This window comes from Calypte anna, chromosome 4A (assembly GCF_003957555.1).
Source record: "Calypte anna isolate BGI_N300 chromosome 4A, bCalAnn1_v1.p, whole genome shotgun sequence".
Lineage (NCBI taxonomy): Eukaryota > Metazoa > Chordata > Aves > Apodiformes > Trochilidae > Calypte > Calypte anna.
The window spans coordinates 37,894,559-37,914,862 of record NC_044248.1 but is presented as its reverse complement, the minus strand read 5'-3'; the positions used below and the strand labels follow the sequence as shown (position 1 = coordinate 37,914,862).

The 20,304-nt window shown below is 39.4% G+C and overlaps 1 protein-coding gene across 1 annotated transcript in view; it reads right to left on the bottom strand.

The window, feature by feature from the left end:
* Positions 1 to 20,304, bottom strand: part of PDLIM5 (PDZ and LIM domain 5) — a 123,263-nt gene that overhangs the window by 6,731 nt on the left and 96,228 nt on the right. Inside the window, exons 17-19 of the mRNA XM_030449502.1 lie at positions 17,686 to 17,870; positions 6,212 to 6,386; positions 759 to 939 (exon numbers count right to left, since the gene is read on the bottom strand). Of these exons, the coding sequence (XP_030305362.1) occupies positions 759 to 939; positions 6,212 to 6,386; positions 17,686 to 17,870 (541 nt within the window). The remainder of the gene's footprint in view (positions 1 to 758; positions 940 to 6,211; positions 6,387 to 17,685; positions 17,871 to 20,304) is intronic.

Sequence of the window (20,304 nt, the reverse complement as noted above, 5' to 3'; positions counted from 1 at the left end):
AAGAAAAGCAGCATCTCTGACATCTCCTCAAGTCTCGGAACAGTTAATCAGAAAGCATCACACAGAAAATTATGACTGCTCTGTGTTGTTTTGGAAGATGCTATAGTGCCAAATATGACTTGAAAATCATGCTGTCAGAGCCCTGGGTGACCCCAGTTTCACAAGAGTCCAGAAACATTGCTGTCTGCAGTAAAGCTGGCAGGCTCAAATTAGCAATATTAGTGTTGAGAGGGATAATGTGTCTTTCTATCTACATTACCACTGGGAATATTTCAGTAGTTCAGATCTAGCCAATCAGCATTTTCTCCAACACTCACTTAAGGAGGATTATTTATTTTTCTTCCTGAAAACCTTCCAATTTTGTAAAAAAACCTGCCAATTAAGAGTCTTTTTGCTCAAGAAAATTTAGTAATCACAGCAGCTACGTAACAACTTCATGAAAGCAGGAGCTGAACTTGGAAGAGCCAAGGAGACTACAGCACCTTTTCTCAAAGGGACTGAAAAGACTCAATATTAGAAGAGCCAAAAACATACTCTGTATGTGATAGTAGCTGAAAAGTGTGTCAAGAGTACATCTGGAAGAATGTAAACTGGGCCACATAAAAGGGAATGTCATTACAGCAAAGTATTGAATACTGTGGTTATTGTTCCCACAGGAACAATAAAATAAAAAAATAAAAAAAACCCCAAACATCAAAACAAAAACAAACCAAACAAACCAAACAAAAAAAACCCCAGGCCACTTGCTGGTCACTTACCCCAAGGATCTTCCTCTGGCACTTTGAACACTCAGGGGCAAAGAACTTCTCATAGCAGACCTCGCAGTACAGGGCCCCTTTCTCTTCCACAAATCCAATGTAAGCCATGGAGGTTTTGCAATGAGCACAATTAAACTCCTCTGGATGCCATGACTTCCCCAAGGCTACCAAGAAGGGTCCTCTGAGTAGAAAGAAGATATATTGTCAGAAAATGCCCCTGGGTTGGCTCCTGCAAACACTGTTAACAGGTTTAACATTTGATACCTCTGTGCCCTTCTATACTGCTCCATCCCTCTTTCCTCCTGCAGAAGTTGTCAAGTATCAATTGCATATATTTTTATTGTAGTATCTCCCAGAAACACCTTACTACAATAAATACCAACTCTCTTACTGCATTTTGGAAATCTTATTTTAGAACTACATTAAGTGTAGTGTTGAAGTGGCTGCTCAGAAAGAGAAAAAGGATGTCTGCTATGTTCCAAATTATTTTCATCTATTCCAAAGAGATATTTACCTCAGTGATAGGATCAGCTTTCTCTCCATCCCTGGAGATATTTAAAAAGAGACTGGATGTGGCACTCAGTGCCATGGTCTGGGAACTGCAGCAGTAGTGGATCAAGGGTTGGACTTGATGATCTCAGAGGTCCCTTCCAACCCAGCCAATTCTATGATTCTATGATTTGTATTGAAGTCACAAATGTTCAAGTAGACTTTACTCCATTATGAGCCAAAAATGTCAGTTTCTTGTGAGACAAAAATTCAGTCACTGTTCTTGTCCAACAAGATTGCTACAGGATAACCCACCACAGCTGTAGAGGGATTTTCCTTTTATTTTTGTTTATTTTTGTTTTTGTTATATACTTAGTTTTATAAAGTACCTCAAGGTCCCACCAACACTCATTCTTCCAGAATTTAGGTTTTAGGTTAACTTTGTGGTTCAAGTTCATCTCCCTCATGTGCTTTTCTATTATTGCAAGACCAACAGAGAAGCTGTTCCTTCAGCAATGCATCACTGCTTCTGATCTAATAATTCAACACAAAGCATCATCTTTTAAAATCGAGTAAGTTGCAAGAACATTTTTGTGTAAAACTCTCATAGGAACAAAGAAACAGCAATAGAGGAGAAAAAAAGCCCTAAAGTTTGTTTCCAGGGTTAGATGGGAATATAAGCAGGTAGAGGACAGAGGGCACTTTCAGTGGGAGTAGGGAATAATCATTTTAATTTCTTTTAAATTCAAAGACAAGGGACTCAGAACAACTCACACAGCTTCTGGGATGACAAACCTATTTAACCTGAAACAGCTTCTTCTACTCACAGCTGATTATTGGAGAGAAAGCAGTAAAAAAGGGCTCCTGGAGAGCAGCTCGTAGCCCTTTAAGAAGGGAGCCAGGGTGGAGCACAGCAAATGTGCCTGAGCAGAGCAAACACTGACCTAACCTGATACCCTACAAGCACCTTTTTACATCAATGCCCTTTCAGTTATGTCCTGATCAAACAATACAAGCCCTTATGTACAACAAAGTGCTCTCAGTGCCCTGTGTCAGCACAGCCTAATTGAACAGCTTCATTAACACAGGGCTGACACCAAAGAGGCTCTCCCACCTCCAGGTAGGATTGGGTTTCCAGCCAGCTGCACTGAAATGATAGGCAGTGTAAGAAAGTGATGGGAGGGGAAGGTATTTTTACAACATCTGCTGCATTTAGCTCTCCAGAGTTAACAGCTCTGACACGTTGTGGTTTGCTGTTCAGGACAACAGGAACCCAGATGGATGGGGAGCAGCCCAAGAGTGCATCTAATGAGTTTTTTTTTCCCTGAAGCCCTCAGACAAGTGTGGCTGTGCCCTGCACAATGTCTCTGAGGTGTTCCATTAGCAGGCTGGCTCTCTGTGCACATGTGTGCAGGAGAACACTTTCTAAATACAGTTTTACATTTAATCAGGCTGTAGTATAAACATGTCAAGCTGATGCTGCAGCTTAATGATGCCAGTGACTTAAAAGTTGCCCAAAAGCATGTGGAAGAAGAAGAAAAAAATAAACACCTGTCATGTAAAATACACTAAAATACACTAAACCACGATACTCAGAACTTGGAGGTGTTCCTGGTCTCTGCATATTTTTGTGATCTAAATGATAGCTTCCCCTAATGAAAGGTATTTATTTGCTGTATTCATTTGAAAAGGCACTTAAAGCCCTGACTGGAGTAAGGAGGCTGCACCCCACACTCAGACAGCCTGATGGGAAGTAGCTATGGCATGAAATGTTTGGAAGATGGCTGGAGATGGCTTCACCCTTCCTTCACCACATGAACCAAACTCACAGACAGAGGCAAATAGTGGCACTTGCTTTTTGGTTTTTTTGGGTTTTGGTTTTTTTTGGTTGGTTGTTTTTTTTGGGTTTTGCTTTGTTTTTAAAGATTCTGATGTGTTTACAACAGTATTTATAGGATCTTATGCCCCAAAAGGTCACCAGGTACAATAAATTTTGTAGCCATGAAAATAGGGGCAAATTTGAAGTAGTAAATAATATACAGGGAATACAAGTGTGTTTTTACTATATTTACACTTGTAATTAAATATAACACTTCATAAGGATGGTCATGATGACTTAATATGCCAGTAATCTAGCTTCTCATGTGGCTTTTATTATGATAGCAAGCCAGAGCTGATGAGAGATCAGGGTAAGTACAGTAATCACTTTGCAGTAAACTGTACAGCAGGCTACTCTAGGAAGTTTCTTTTTTGCCCCTCACTTGAAAATGCTACAATTTAGAATTTGTGTACAGGAGAGGCAGAAGGGAAGCACATTTGTACTTCCTCTTTTGTGCCTTTAAGATAATGAGGCTGTATGAAAACTGACAAAGTCAAATCATCACTGACATGCAGACACAGCAAAGAGCATATTCTGACCAGAGATCTGGGCAAGCCACATCTGAACTTCAAAGTGAGAGCCAATTCTGCACCACAGCACCCAGTGAGCCCAAGAACCAGAACTCTACACCAGAAAATGTCAGGAGTTTGTCAGATCATTACACCAAGTAGACCAGAGGAAATAAAATTTGCCTCCACCTTTGATTCTTTTGGATGTGGGAAGAAAAGCTGGCATCTTCAGATGATCATGCTATGAATGATTAAATATAAATTAAGAAGTTATGTCTCTAAGAAATGGTTTTGGGTCAACCAGCCATGGTTATTCTATGCCTGAGTGTAAAGTAACCAACTCCACAAGGCATTTTGGCTTAAAAACAGATGTACAGTGCAATGCCACTTGATCCTCCTACCTTTTCATAGGTAACCCTAACCCTTGAAGGCATGAACTGTAATTATGCTAAAACTTGAACTCCAAATGCCATTGCCACCTTCCAAATCACTCTATGTTGTAAATAGGAGGCATAAATGTCACACATCAACTCATCCTCAAATGAAACAATACTTTTAGTAATCTGGGTGACATTTAACATATGAATGAATATAAGGGTTTAAACACTACTAACAAACTAGTAAAAAAGCTAGAGGTAGGTATCACTTACTTTTCAGGAAAAGGATTCACTTACAATGGCTTAAGTCACTGAATGGCCTAAATACTGTCAAGCAGGACTTCATGCAGCCACCAAAGAAAAAGGTTGCCCTATGGACAGTCCTCTACTTACAGGGCAGCAGTCACCTCCTTTCCAGGGGTGATCAAAGCAGGGAAAAGCAGCAAGTGATAGAAGGTGCTGAGAAAAGAGGTTGTCTGCTCAAGAATCATCTACAAACTCTGCTGTGAGATCCCACGGCACAGAGCACCAGTGAACTCTGCTAAAACACAAGTGGCTTAAAAGCTGCTGAAATTTCTTGCAGGGAAGATGCAGCATAGAGGGGATTTGCTATGTTCAGATCCATTTTTTAACTGAAATGATGCCAGCAAAATGAAGGTGCATGGTTGCCTGTGTAGTATTTATTAGACACAAATCCAAAGCTCCTCACTGCCCAGGGAACAGAAAAGCTAGAAAAGTAAAATAGATGCACTGACTATATGGGCCAAATTGTTCAATACACCACATGATTCTCATTCAGAAAGTGTGAAGACCATTTATATATTAATCTTCCATTTTGCCAGAATGCAAAAGACCTGGATTAGAAAGATGTACACTTTCCTTGTGTTGGGAAGTTGTGTAAGTTCTTTTATATTGCCTCAAGGGGATTCAGATCATATATTTTTATTTGACATATACAATGGAAATAAGAAAAACTACAAAATATCACAGGTCAGTTAGAAAAATTGTTCTAAAAAATTAACCCAATTTTAACTGAACTGACAGTGAACTATCAGCAAGGGAATCTAATGCAAGTAAGCAAGCCAGACTCAATTCATCCCAACAGATCAAGTGACTCGAATTAGCTGCATCTTCTGATGCATAATCCAAGCCAAGGCTCAAAGACTGTAAAATGCTAAAGCAGAAAACCTGATTTTGTTATTTTGTAAACTTACACAACTTATAGAGCTCACTTTTCTAATCAGACAGGTCTCTTTCTTTAACCATGGTGAAAATTGTTCACTGAAAACATAGGGCATAGATGAATAAAACCAAAATATTACAATGCATTCATTTCCCCTTGTAATTCAGCAACTAAACAAGCATGAAAATGCTTTAAAAGAATGAATTTCTTCCCATAATCCCATTCAATATCTCTTATGGGGAAGATATAAAATGCAAGGTAGATGAAAAATCAGGATTATTTAAATATTGACATAGAAAGTGCTTACAGTTCCCTGGATGAGACAGTAATGACTGTCAGAAATTACTGACTGAACAAAGCTACTCAGATTCAATTCTTCCTCCATCTGAAATTCTGGCTAACAACAGTATGTTTTAGGCATTCAGCATAATTTGTTTAACTTAATCTCATTTGGCAAAGTTGATTTGGTGTTGTTTAAACCTTTTACAGACATGCCATACAAGTCAAGGACATTGGCTACATAACACCCAAAGGCCAGAGAACCCACCAAAGAGCTTGAAATCTAACATCCCAGATAATTACTATTAATCCAGTCCTAGCACTTATTCCTTTCCTTTTTTATAGGGATGCAGCCTGCTACTTATCTTCTTCTCAATTAAAAATTCTGTTTATATCAACATTTGTGACAAGTTAAGTCTTTATGAGACTATACTCTTTCACTGGTTTCCAGTTTGCTATTCTCAGTTTTATTGGAATGGGTGTGTAAGTGAAAACCAAACTTGCTTACTTTGCTTTGCTTTTCCTTTTGCCCTGCTCCACCCAGCTTTCAGGTTTTCTGTAAAACAGCTTGTAAGGCTGACTCTTAGCAGTTCCCAGTGTTTTATTAGATAAACCATGCATGCAAACAGTGCTCTGTATTATTGAAATGGAGCCTGAAAACACTTGTGACTAAGGAAAGCCAAGAAAGCCAACAAAATCCTGCTGTCAGAAAGTCCCCAGGAGGAACAGATACAAACCTAATGACTTGGTTACAGTGTGCACACATAGGAGTCCTCTTTCCTGCAGGAATATGCTCTGCCCTCTGAACCAAGGTGTCTTGCTCATTTAGCTGAGGTGCTGGGGCAAACTTTTCACTTGGGTCACTTGTTCCAGGTGGTTTAACACTGTTGGATGTCCATCCACTGGCAGGAGCTGGAGAGAGAGGGCCCAAAACATTTAGAAGACAACCAGCAACATTTCCTTAACATCTCTATCCAGTGTATACCTGCTGACTTCAAAAAACAAACCAAAGAGCCTTCATTTTTCCCTCCTCCACCAATTAAGTCCTAAATACTTCATGAAACTTCTGAGAAATAACATGGAATGGTTTTGGCTATCTTCTAGAACTAGTGTACAGAGTTCACCATACTAAAGCAGTTAGGCAAAAGAACATAAAATCTGCAAAGGCATTATTCTGCTTCAGACAAAAGCTGAAGCCAAAAATATCAGTGTAGGAACAGAGACAGGAGTATCTGTCATACATACTGAAAACATTTTACAGCAAGTTCAATAGATGATACATCATTACTAGCAGATTAAAAAGGAGTATTCATTCAATACATGTAGAAGAACTTAAAATACAGTGCTGTATAAGGAAAACATATTTCTAATTCAAATTTAAACAGTAGTCTAGATCGTTACATACTGCCAACCCACATTCACATCCCCTTTATAAAAGTTCTGACACTGAAACAAAGACCTGACATTCTCAGAAATGTATACATGCACATATTCCCATTTGTGTGCAGGTTTTTGCAGTCCAAGAACAGACATAAGCTTTTATGGAGTATAAAAAATGCATTTACAAACATGAAAGGCACAGATGATACTGTTGCCATGGGTAATGAAGAAACAAGACTGCTTTTCTTTCTCCTCTATTGATGTGTGTACCTTGGTAATGTACAAGCTACAGCAACAGGAGTTTATGGGAGCAGTTTTTCCTCTCAAGTGGAGAATTCTTTTTCAAGTATTCTAAAACCCCCTGCATTTCCACAGGGGTTCTTCGTAACTACAGGAAAAAGACACCCTGAGTGTTCACTTGGTGTCCTGGCTGTAGTGCAGCCATCCTAAGCTTGGTAAATCCAAAAGTAAAATGAAGATCCAAGTGGAAGCTCAGAGAGAACCAAGCAAGCAATGACAGATTGACAGATGCCCGGCACTGCAGTATGATGCTTCTGTTGCAATGATGCAACACAAGGTCAGGACATCAGTATATATCTTTGCAAAAAAACCTAGTTCATGGAGCTGTTAATCTTTGTGCTAGTCTTCATAGAATCATAGAACTGTCTGGGTTGGAAGGGACCTCAGAGATCAAGTCCAACCCTTGATCCACTACTGCTGCAGTTCCCAGCCCATGGCACTGAGTGCCACATCCAGTCTCTTTTTAAATATCTCCAGGGACGGAGAATCCACTACTTCCCTGGGCAGCCCATTCCAATGTTTGATCACCCTCTCCATAAAGAAATTCTTTCTAATATCCAACCTAAACCTCCCCTGGCACAACTTGAGACCGTGCCCTCTTGTCTTGCTGAGAGTTGCCTGGGAAAAGAGACCAACCCCTCCCTGGCTCCAACCTCCTTTCAGGGAGTTGTAGAGAGTGATGAGGTCTCCCCTGAGCCTCCTCTTCTCCAGGCTGAACACCCCCAGCTCCCTCAGCGTCTCCTCATAGGGCCTGTGCTCGAGTCCCTTCACCAGCCCAGTTGCCCTCCTTTGGACCTGCTCCAGGACCTCGATATCCTTCCTGAACTCAGGGCCTAGAACTGGACACAGTACTCAAGGTGTGGTCTCACCAGGGCTCAGTACACCCATCTTCCTCACCCATCTTTCATATCATCTTGCATGAAAAAGATGAAAAATTGTGTTTTGTTATAATTGTTTTTTATTATTCTGCTCTACAGAAAAGTTGCAAACACTTTTCAGGTAAAACATTGCACTCCCTGCTCAAATGGAAGTGGCATAGTAATTCAGAGAGAAGATAAATCCAAGTGAATACACAAGAAATTCAACAGAAATACCAGTTCTTTGCTATTTGCAGAACTAAAATAGCCACACACTACACAATGTAATCAAAACAATCCAGTAAATATTAGGTAACAAAAGACACCTCTAGTCAGGCATATTTGTAGGCTAAGGCAACACAGCTGGAAAAGAAATACTTTTTGACACCAATACTTTTGTACTAAAATTATGTTTCCAACTAATCCACTGGGCTCAATAACAACTTTTGCTTATTCTTTCTCTGCATGAAGAAGCAATATAGTCATACATCTTTTTTTTGTCTAGGTGGCTGGTTCATCACATTTTCTCAAATAGGGGAATTTCAAATGACTGATAAACACTTGGATCCTTTTCAGTACATGAAGTAGCAAAACCACACCAGTTCTTCAGGGTTTGTTTGTTGGGTTTGGCATTTGTTTTGGATATTTTTTTTTTTTGGTTGCCTGCTTGTTTTCGTTTTATTTTGCTTTATACAAGACTATTGATTATATTTTATGTACAACTCATTAATTTGTAGTATCTTGGAAAAATAACATCTTCATTCTAGAAGCATTCATTATCCCTGAGTACAAAGCACTTAGGAATAAAAGCACTTGATCTTGAAGAAGTCACTCTGCTACTGTAGATTTTAGATTATAAATGCCTATTTAACTGAAAGCATAGGAACAGGTAAAAACAGAAAGGGTGGCAGAAAGGCTTTGAAGACATTAAGAAAAGTGGTCTTGATTAATAGCACTTTCTTCCTCCATCACCACACAGCCTTTTAATTTTCAGGTCCCTTTCCACAAGAAGACAAAAATACACACTAAAACCAAATCTCTTTGAAGATTGCTTTTGCCATAAATCAAATCACAGTGCAGCTTCTAGTGCATTGCTAATTTCTGTTTGAGATACCTGCTGAATCCCAAAGCCCATTCAGATACAGCAGCTTGCTCTTGTTTGCACTGTGTAGCTTAAAAAAGAATTCTGCTTGCTCAAAGGGGGAAAAAAACACTACCAACACAATTGTTTCCTTTTCTTTGGTCTCATTACAGCTTTCATTAATGCTGGTTTTATGAATAATGGTTTTCTGAACACTACCCAACTTTTAAATGACTACTGGACAGGAGGAGGATTCGTCTACATAAACTTTTTGTCAGAGTTATTAGACAAATCAGTCATTTCTGAGTTACTCAAAGCACTAAAAAAGGAGAGAAGGAGATAGTCCACCAGTTTGGCAAATAATTCTGGTCTATTAATGACCCCATGTTAAAACAAAAAAATCTATTTTAAGCAAACCATATTTTAAAGCCACATAAATTAGTATTGTGTTAAGCAAAAGGTGTGGCTTAGGCAAAACCAAAAGTTGGGCATATAATGTTGAGGACCAGTTAATAGTCCCATTCCACTTCCACTGAAATTGGAACTTAAGATCCTTAAAGGTTCAATGCCCAGACCTCCAGCAGATCAGAAATCCCATGAGATCACAGCCACAGTGCAAACAGAATAAAGGGAATAAAAAAAATAATCCCTAAACCTTCAAATACTTGTATATTTCCTGGAATATTTTTTGGATACTGGACAATAATTATGTTCTTAAAGGCCTTTCATCTCTCATTTGTAAACTTATGTCACTATTTCATCAGACCTCATCAGTCTTGCACAGGATTATTCCTCTCTAGTCCTGTTCTGAAATGAACTCAAGTTTCTTTCAGACCAGATTGTTCATCCTAAAGAACAGGACTCAGTCTGTTTTCATTGCCTTTAGCTCCATCCTCTTAAAGAAAACACACCAATAAAGTACAGTAATCACTACTTCATCCCCTTTATTATATCAGTTTCCCTGTAAACCTTTTATTAGATTTTTTTTTTTCACTGCAGATCATTCTCCCTTACTCACTGCTTGATTTCCTTCAGTCTTTTGTCTTCCTCATTCCCATCTGAACACCAGCCTGAAACATCTTTTATTTCCCACTGGTGTCTTTCTGTAGGCCAGAAACTTGCCTTTAACACACCAGTAATTTTAGAAAATGTTCATGACTCTCACTTCAACCCACGGAGCATTTATTTGTTGATTTTTAAAATTATTTTTAAATATAAAAAATTCCCACTATTATTTCCTGCTTAAAATCTATATGGATTCTCACTATTTTCTTCCAACAACATCCCACCTCTTGTAGCTACAGAATTTAAAGCACTAGGTGATTTTTTTCTTTTTTTAGAATGAACATTTCCATGTTTCCCAGCTATCCCTTGTACTTAAACAGCAAGTTAACTCCAGTGCTGGACAATATGCATTTTTTGCAGGCAGAGAGAAAGAGGACATTCTCAGAGTTTCTGGATTTTCCTCCTTTTCTTTCTCTTCCCTCTTCCCTTGGAAACCTTTCTGACTGAAACATAACCACATGATTTAAAACACCCCATGAAAATTTATGCAGGTGTTTTTCCTTGCAATGAGGAGCTTTTAGCAGGACACACCAGTAATAACACAGTAGGTAAAAAATTATTATACTCACTCTAAGGAAAGACCTCTCAACTTGGCAATCAGTTTGAGCCCTCCTGTCTTTTGTGCTCTATACCCTGCTTTTTACATTTTACAGAAACAATTTGGGATCCCATCAGCAGCTCTGTTCTCAGAATGCTGGAGAAATGCCCTGGTACCTGAGATCTGGTGAGGTGTATGCACAATTTCCATTGACTGATGGCTGAGTGGGGATGGAAAAGGAAATGACTCTAGCTGCATCACACCATAAGCTCACCACATATGTTCTAGGCACTGTTACATGAAATAGGACAGAGTGCACCAACTTGTATCAGTGTAAGATTTAAATATGATAAATAAAGAAATCAGTTCAAATGCAGATGCATTATACACTTAATCAGGAGCTATTCTACCCTGGATGCTGGAGACTTTCAGGTCCTTCGCAGGTCATGGAAAGATCTCTGTGGCCAAATTTAGGAGTTTTGCAGGCTTCACTTCACCTTCACTCTAATTAAACCTCCTAAAGCACAGTTGATTTGCACTTGTGTATTGTCATTGCTGGCTTTTCTAAAACAGAAAACACTCTGTACCTATTAACTTTCTACTTTATTAGGTTTAAGTTTAGCAAACCCGCAGTGTTTGCTTTCACAAAACCCCTTGGTATGGCCGGGTTAATATTTAACAAAGTTTTAGGCAAGGTAAAGAACTGGCTTTTTTTTTTTTTTCTTTTTTGCTTTTTTTCTTTTTTCTTTTTTCAAAAATCCCAGTGTGACTTTGCCCTCGTTAGACTAACAATAGGCTGTTCCATCGCTGAGCACATGGATAACTGCAAACACTGGTGAAAGCTTTGGAAGACAAAGGGAGAAAGGCGGATATGTGGTGGTGCCAAAGTCACTTTGACAGAGGTTCTCTGGTGCATAGCAACAATACAACAGCCTGAACTGTTTAACGCTCACTTAAACATAACATCAGACTTCATGTAATATCTATAAATAACAATGCTACTTCATGCGGGGGGGAGTGCCAGAACTTTAAGGTGTTCTAACTCAGTGATTTATATGCTGCTATCAAACTACCGTAGTAGAAATGGAAAATATAAAGCTTCATCCATCCAATTTTCTGTCTTTTCTTAATGTATCTGTACAGTAAGAAATCTTTCTGTTCCTTCTCTCCAAACCAAACAGATGGCCGGATGAAGCAACACGTCTGAAAAGCTAGGCTGTCAGCTCCTTAAATGACTTCTATACAAGCCCCATCCACTCTCAGACCTGCGTGGAATCACACAAGTTCAATAGAGAAAGCTACAGGACAGGCAAGAGGGGATAAAAAAAACCAACAAACCAACAAAAAACCAAAACCACAAAAAAAAAAACCCAGACAACCCAAACCTCTGTGTTCAGCAGTTCTCCTTTTGTTTCCTACGGAATCTCCGAAGCGCGGCCGGAGCTAAACCCCCGCCACTGATTAAAGGCAGAACAGGAAGGATTAAAACATTATCATGTCTTTAAATGGAGGCAAAGGCTGGTATGTGCCTCTTGGAAAATCACAACAGGTGCCACCCAGGCCCAATTTCAACAACCCTTGCAACTCGAGGGGCTGGTTCCTGCACTAGCAACCAGCCTTTCAACTGGAAAGGCTCCGGCTAAATTAGCTGTAAAGCCTCTTAATTAAAATGAGTGTGGTTTTGGCTCACTGAGCCTGTCTCCTTGTGATTTGTTACATCACATATCATCATAAATTTGGCACAACTGGCACTGCTTTTACCAAAAACTAGCCTCAAGGAGGAAGAGATAACAAAGACCTGTACAATAGTATTTAATTTCTCTGCAATGACTGTTTGGAAACTTCTTGAGTAGCTTTCTCCCAATGACATTTTGCCTCCCTTGTTCTTAAGCTCCTAGTTTGACCTCAAGAGCTTGACTATGCCTGCAGAAAATGTGACTGTCCAGTCTCACTCACACACAGATTGTCTGCCAGTTTCATGGAGCTGACGTTTAACACCAAATTCTGATAAGAATGCATCTACATCTACTATTGATTTTTCATTTGTTGAACAGATACTAGGCATATTTTTTAAATTTCCTACACCTGTACATTTGAACAGGACACATCACTGCTCTAAGCTGGTGCTAACAAAAGAAAGGGACCTGATCTGGCTTGCCAGTCTCTGACAACATGTTAGTTGCTTTTTAAGAAATCAAAGATGATGAGCATCTAATTTTGCAGGAATTTTCCCACTTGATGGCTGTGAAATAACCAGAGACAAATAAACTCTTCACCTCTGCTTAAACCACTAGAAAAAGAAACATGCATCTATCTGATTTATGCATGCAATTAATTGAAGTGCACAGCTTGGTGCAATAGCACATGAATTTAGCAACACCAAATCACACAAAAACTGTCAAAGGTCAGATTTGTAGCAGAGAGATGAGTTTCTGTTCCACAGATCCTTACTCAGGTGCACCAGGTCATTCTGCCTCCAACAGGTAGGTTGTACATTTCTGCATCATTTCTATGACCTGGCCCTTCTTAATTAGAAGCATTCACTTTTAACATTCACTTAATTATAAACATTAACTTTTTCACCATGTCTGCAGGAGTTAAAATTTCATACTACCATGAAATTAAGGTTGACATGTATAAATTACTCTGGTTTCACAATGGGTTTTGCTTGGCTAAGTGATTTCACATTATTTAACTGGTAAGAATGAATTCTTGTGGTTTGCTGTCACATGATGATATTATAACCATTTAGATTAGATGAAAAATTAATAAGAATAACAGCCCATACAGCAGGATCAGGAAGCTTTTGTGTTCTGACCTGTCAATGGTATGGATGAGGTTTTCTGGTTTTATGAATGGTGACTCCATGGTGGAGGAGCAATCTTTAACTTCTTCAGTGAAAAATACTGGAACTGTTTATGTTTTGGGAATGTTTCTAGCAGAGGCCAACATAAGGATTTCCCTTAACATATTGGCTTGCCTTTAATTTCCTGATCCACACAGGAAACAAACTGGGATGAGATGGCCCTAAAAACAAAAACAAAATTGTAGAACTTTATGAATGAGGTGATGCTGACAAAATATTTTGGGTGCCTTTTTCATGCAAAAGTAGCCCCCAAAACTGATGGGCCATCAACTTAACTTACCCAGTAAGTGTGGCCTACAAGGTCAAGAGAATTGAGATACAGGATGGGCTAACTACAAATGAAATACAGCAAAACAAAGGTGAAAAGGACAGAAGGTGCCACAACACATTCTTTAAAATTCTTAGTAGCACAACAAGCATTTTGTGATAGCAGAATAATTCTTGGTGTCTGCCTCCCTTCCTCTCCCCAGCTTCATACTGGTGATCTCATGACCAAACTCCCCAGTTTGATATGGTCTGGATTATTACCCCATTTTCCTTAGCAAACCTCTACAGAGTAAGTCACAAAGAAGAAGACAAAGACCCAGACTGTCAGTATAAGCAGAACAGGATGTCAAATCAGACCTGGAAATGAACTTGTATTTTCTTCTGCTTTTAAAGTCCTAATATTATCAAGGGAATAGGAAATATTAATAAAAAAAATGCACAAGACAGCACACTAAGGATAACTCCAGAGATGGTAAATGTAAGTCTACCAAACATATGAAAACAACTGCAAGGAAATAGTAGAATTTTTCAAACAAAGTTGCCTGGGGAGCAATTTTTCTGTGCTTACAGTCAGCTTCCAAGTGTGTTCTCTCTGCTGAAAGGAGCATGTGCTTAACACATGTGCTGGCTCAGGATTAGGCAACAGACAGTATTGCAGAATATGCTGACACTACTGAGCAGCTCTACTGAAAAGGGATCATATATCCATCCCAGTGGTGTCAGGCTGAGAGAGACCCTAGGAATAAGGAAACCAGCACGTGCAGGTAACTGGTCACTTAACAAGTAAGCTTTGGACACTTCCATTGCAAACCCTCCCCATCCTGTCCTTGTACTCAGCTGCCAAATGCGGGAGGAATGAAGTTCATCAGTGGCAGTGAAGCCCTTCTCTCCAAGCAGCAAACCAGATTTTCTGGCCACCAGCTGTACCAGCTCACCACAGCACCCCTGCTATCCCACCAGGCTCCTCTGAGTCAGGCAGGATGTTCCCTGGGTCCAGCTCCTGCATGGCAAACCAGGACATCATGCTGGGAACGCTGTGCGTGGCATCTGGCCTCTCCTGTCCCCACTTGTGGCAGCAGCTCTCCCTCCAGCAACAGTGTTCTGAAGGTGCCAGGAAAGAGGAGTCAATTTTGTGTGAAAAACATGAGATTGGAAGCCCAAACCACTTCTGACCAGCACAGATTTTGCTGCGTTTCCTACATGAGCAGTTCATCTCCTGGCCAAACTCCAGTTTGTGTAACTGCATTTATTTGGTAATTACACTTTCTTAAATTGTCCCAGCAGTTTCCATTTGCCACGGTGCTATTCAAATCCTTTCAAGATGCTGAGGAGGGTCAGAGTGTCACAGCTGTTATGCTTCACCCAAGAAGTGACTGCAAGGCAGTGGTGGGTGAAAGCCACCCCTGTGCATACACGTGTGGTACCAAGGACTGAAAAATGCTTTGGGGTTCCTTGGGGGTGAGCAATGCTCCATAAGCACAGGGTAATAGGCTATCAAATCTAAATTAACTCATTGTGATGTAGCTAGGATATTGTGGGCAAGCTTTTTAGAAATTTAATATAATCTTTTAAAAAGTAACTCCTTCTGGTGGGCGAACAGAAGTAAAGAAATAAAGACTATAAATTCTAGACTGTGCACTTACCACACAGTAACAGACACTATTTGACTTATTGCAACACCTGAAAAAATTAACAATACAGACAGGAGAGGCTGATAGCAAAACATATCTCATTTGGAAACCTCTGTCCAAGCAGACACCACCCTTGCACTCTATGCAAACCCTACCTGATCCCACACACCCTACCTGACCCCACCTTCAACTCCTTGTGCATTTCATGTGCCAAAGATCAGCCAGTTTTTTGGTGCACTTGACAAGTCAGGCTTTTATCCTGCTTATTCAGCTTCTTACCCAGCACTTTCCCATTTTAGGAAACTGAGTTTTCAATTTCTTTTTCTCCTACAGGTTTTTTTCTGGCTCTGCTAATATTTTTGGAGGAGGTGATGCTGCTTCTTTGGAAGTTAAGCACTATAGCTCAGGATGCTACAGCAAGGCAGCACAGAACTGGCATCCTCATGACCAGCTTCTCTATTTCATCATTTTTTTTGTAAGCTACTCTGGAACATAGCAAACAAAAATTACCTGGGTGGCTTTGCCCCTCACCAACCTCCATGGTACTTCTAATGTGGAAAAAGATTTTCATGTTATCTAAGAGTATAGGTATAGATTTTCAGAAAAATATGGAATCAAATATTTCTCCTACCTGTGTCCATCATTAAAAAAACCACTATATTTCAAACATTACTCTTGTGTTAATACCAATACAGGATTTAGCTGTGAAACACCAACCAACGCCCTGAAAATGGGAGTGTGATACAAGAGAAGCCCCAAGCTGAGAGGTGTTTTTTGTGCAAGTGAAATAACTTGATCACTTGGTGAGACAGAAAGAGTTACATCAAACATGGAACACAATCACTCAATTACAAAAATGCAGACTTACCATATTGCCACAAACATTTGCCACAGGGGCACATGCTTCCAAAAATAGAACTCATTTAAAAGGAAAATAAACCCAAACGTCTAATGATAGCTAAGTTAAAGAAGTAAATAAATTCTAGAATTAAATTGATCTAAATTTCACTAAGTCTTTACTTCGTCCTTAAGAATATACTCGATATTTGAGAGGGAAATATGACAGTATGTTGCCACCTCGAGGCTTACTAGAGAACTGCATGTGCAAAACAAAATCCATGTATTTGTTACCTGGCACAACAGTAATTTAGCCAGATGTACCAAAGCCATTTTAAAACATACAGCATTAACATGATATGCTTTATCTTCATTTTTATGCCAGGATCTCTTTCCTTGCTTTTCTGGACTGGGTATACTTTTAAGGAGAGAAAACTCTTAACAGAAGAACAAAAGAAAATTAAAAATGTTATTTAGCATCTTAGATCCTGCCAGAAAGAGAAGAATATTCATCTCATTCTTACAAGAAATACTTGCTATTAAAGCTCACTTATTTGTACCATCTCCCAGATCACTTAAAATTATTACTCCAGTTCAGCACCAAAGACTGATACACTTTAAGAAACAAATTAACAGTAGTCCAAACTACTGCATGTAATATTGCAAAAATAAAGGTAAACAGTAACACATATTTCATGTCTAAATATAGATATGGATATAACACAGGAGTGTTCATACAGAAAATGGCATGCTTTGCAGACATAAGATATGTTGTTGGGGGGTTTAAAAGGGTGAGAATCACCAAACTATATTCAGAGGCAGTAGCTATGTAAATTATCTTTTCAAGACCCCACTTTTGAACCAATCTCTTTATCACAAACCTATGCAATACTCTGGTGCTGTGTTAAAATAAAATCTACAAATATCAAATATGTTAAGAACACAAAACCAACCAAACAAAAAAAGACATAAGCGTGGTTATTGGGGTTTTTTAAAATTAACATCCACTTCAAAAAAGATCACTTAGAAAACACAACTGTTGATATTCCCAGCCCTGAAATAGCATGGACTCCAGTCTGCTGAATTTACAGTCTCATGAGAAGTGTCAAGTTGAAAGTGTGAGGTGTGTCTTTGATGGGTATATATGCTTTTAATAGAGGTAAGAGACAGCTGATTGCTTGTGCAACCTACTACATCTGAGGCTACTTCCAAAGGACTCGTGGGTCACTACACCAGCTAAATCTGTTTGCTTTCTCCCCGCTAAACAAACTGGCTTGTACTCAAAGCACACAAACAGCCATTTGAAGGCTGCTGTTTTATACACCCAAGGTGAAGTCTATTCACCCAAAAGTCTTGAAGTGAAGAAGAAAAAGCCTCACTCCGAGTTACCTGTTTGGTTTGCAGGCTGCCAGCCCGTGTGCTTGGCAGCACCTGGGGGTCCCGTTGGCTTCAGGGCTGCAGCCGAGGCGGTGCTGGAGGCAGCAGCTCTCACGTCGGCGTTTTCTTGGCGGGCTGGCATGCTCCTTGTCGAGGAGGCTGTAAAAGCAGCAGGCTGGGTGGCTTCCAGGGAATCACTGCTCAGAAACGAGGGAGGGAAAGATGAAATGCATTGCACTGCTTGCTAGGAGAGCATTTGTGCGAGGGAGATGCGGAACGACATCCCCGCAACACAACGCGGTACCCACGCATCTCTCATCACTGCTGCTTGGTTGAGCACCCCAGGACAATGCTGGGGATGCTGTGTTTTCAAGTTGTCCCTTTTAAGAAATGGACAATGGAGTAATTTCTCCCCGAAAGTCAATACAGACAACTAAATCCCTTCACAATTTCCACTTAAAACAACTAAGTGGTGGTGCGATAACAAGTTAAAGCAGAATCCTTACTGTAAACTTGGTACACTTCTAGACTTTTTCAATACTTTTTTTTTGTTGTTGTTGAGAAGCAGCAAATATTCATATAGTCAGAAAATACTTGCAGGTCTTAATAAAAATCCCATCAATACAAATGTGACCTAATTATATGCAATTTTCTTCTAAGGGACACTGCTCAAATGTTTGAGTTTGAGCTTTAAGTTTCTTTATTCATTAAACATGCACAATATTTTATCTTGCCTCTTTAGAGCAGTTTACAATTGCTTTTATATTTTAAGGTTTAAGAGAACTCTTCACTGTTTAGAAACGTGCATGATGCAAACTGCATTTAATAACAATTTACAGAGTGTAGGTACCTATGAGCTACATTAGCAACAAGAAATGTTTTCATTTTTCATTTCCAGAGCCTCCTCAAGAATGAGAAAATTATCATAACAAAAAAACCATGATGTAGTGTACCAGTATGTGTATAATGCATATTTGCCTTTGGGAAGCTGAAAACAAGTATTTTCATTAAGAATCTTCAGGGTAGAGGAGTAATTGCTGAGGAAGGTGATATGCAAAATAAAGGGGAAGACAAAGCCAGTAAGTAAACAATATTGCAAAACACAGCCAAATCAATTATATATATAAAAAAAACCAAAACCAAAACCAACCAACCAACCAACCAACCAAAAAAAAAACCAAAAAAAAAACCCAACCAAAAAAACCAAAACCAACAAAACCAAAACCATTTTGTGCCAACTGGAAACCCATCAGTTAACACAAGAAGCCCTCTGTTCTTTTCTCTGTTGAAGAAAACCAAATTTACAGCACATGTGCATCGTGCACATTTCACCAGACTCAGTCACGGATTTACAGATTCTGCCAAGTTTATAAAGTGAAAGTATTTGAGCTATTTTTACTTTTATGAGTACTACACACACACACACACACACACACACAATATTCCTCTGGCCATGTGACATGTAAGCTCTTGAACACACCATGAGGGCAAAATGCAAGGTTCATAACTTCGTTTTTTGCTCTCTGAATCTACAGGGTTAAAAATCAATATGTTTAGAATATTTTCCTGGGTAAGGAATAAAGAAGGATTTAGTTTGGAGAATATATCTGACTGCTCAGTGTAATGAGGAACAGCTTTGACCAGCAGTAACTGTGCTGAGCTGACTCTCCATGGATTTTCTATCCCCTTCCTGAACAAGCCCAGGGAAGCATAAAGTAAGACCTTGCATTCTGCTACTTTCAAATGTTAAAGATATTTAAAGAGATTTGTACAGGGCAAATGGAGGTATTTAAGGGAGATGTTAGACTCCTTTTCAACAGATTTTGAGGCAGCAGACACACACCACATAGCACACTGAATGAAAAAGGAAGGCATCCTCTGACATTGAAGTAGCAGGCTCAGTACTTGAAGACAAGGTAGTTTAGGACAAGCTTCTATTAAAAAAAAAGTCTGCAACTTCACTGTCACAGAAATCTCCTGTAGTGTTGAGTACATTTGACACATAACCCATCAAATCCACTCTAAGTCAGAGCCCTGTTACAATGTTAAGAACTCCTCAAAACACTGTTAGTCCTACAAAAAGTCCATCCAAAAGTCTCACCATTACTTTTCAAATCACTTTGCAAGCCTAGCACCTCTTTCCTGCCTTTGTCTGGAATACATAAATCCTAAATCATGTAAATCTTCTGTCCTAAATAAATAAATCCTGCTGAGCCAGCAGCTGTCTTTACACAGAACAGGGTACATAACAAACAAAAATGAATGCAAGGCAAGCCAGAAGAGTACCATTCAAGTAGAAAAAATGTAGAAAAATGTAGAAATGGCTGAGGTGCAGCCTTGGAGTAGGTGAAAGCAAGGAATTCCACTGGCACTAAGCACAAAGCTTGTTCTAATGCCAGTTTCCACCTCCACTATTGCCATCTTTGTGGTTTAATGCTGAGCCTTTGAACAACATGGCATTAGAGTTCCTGGAGCAAGAAATTACTGAAGACACTTAGGTTTTCATTTAGAAAACAAACAAAAAAAAAAAGACTGGAAAGGTGAATCCTAACGAGCTCCAATGTAAAACCCAGATATAATATTCCCTGGGACTTCTGAGCACCTCTGGTGGCTTATGTGCTGTAGAGAGAA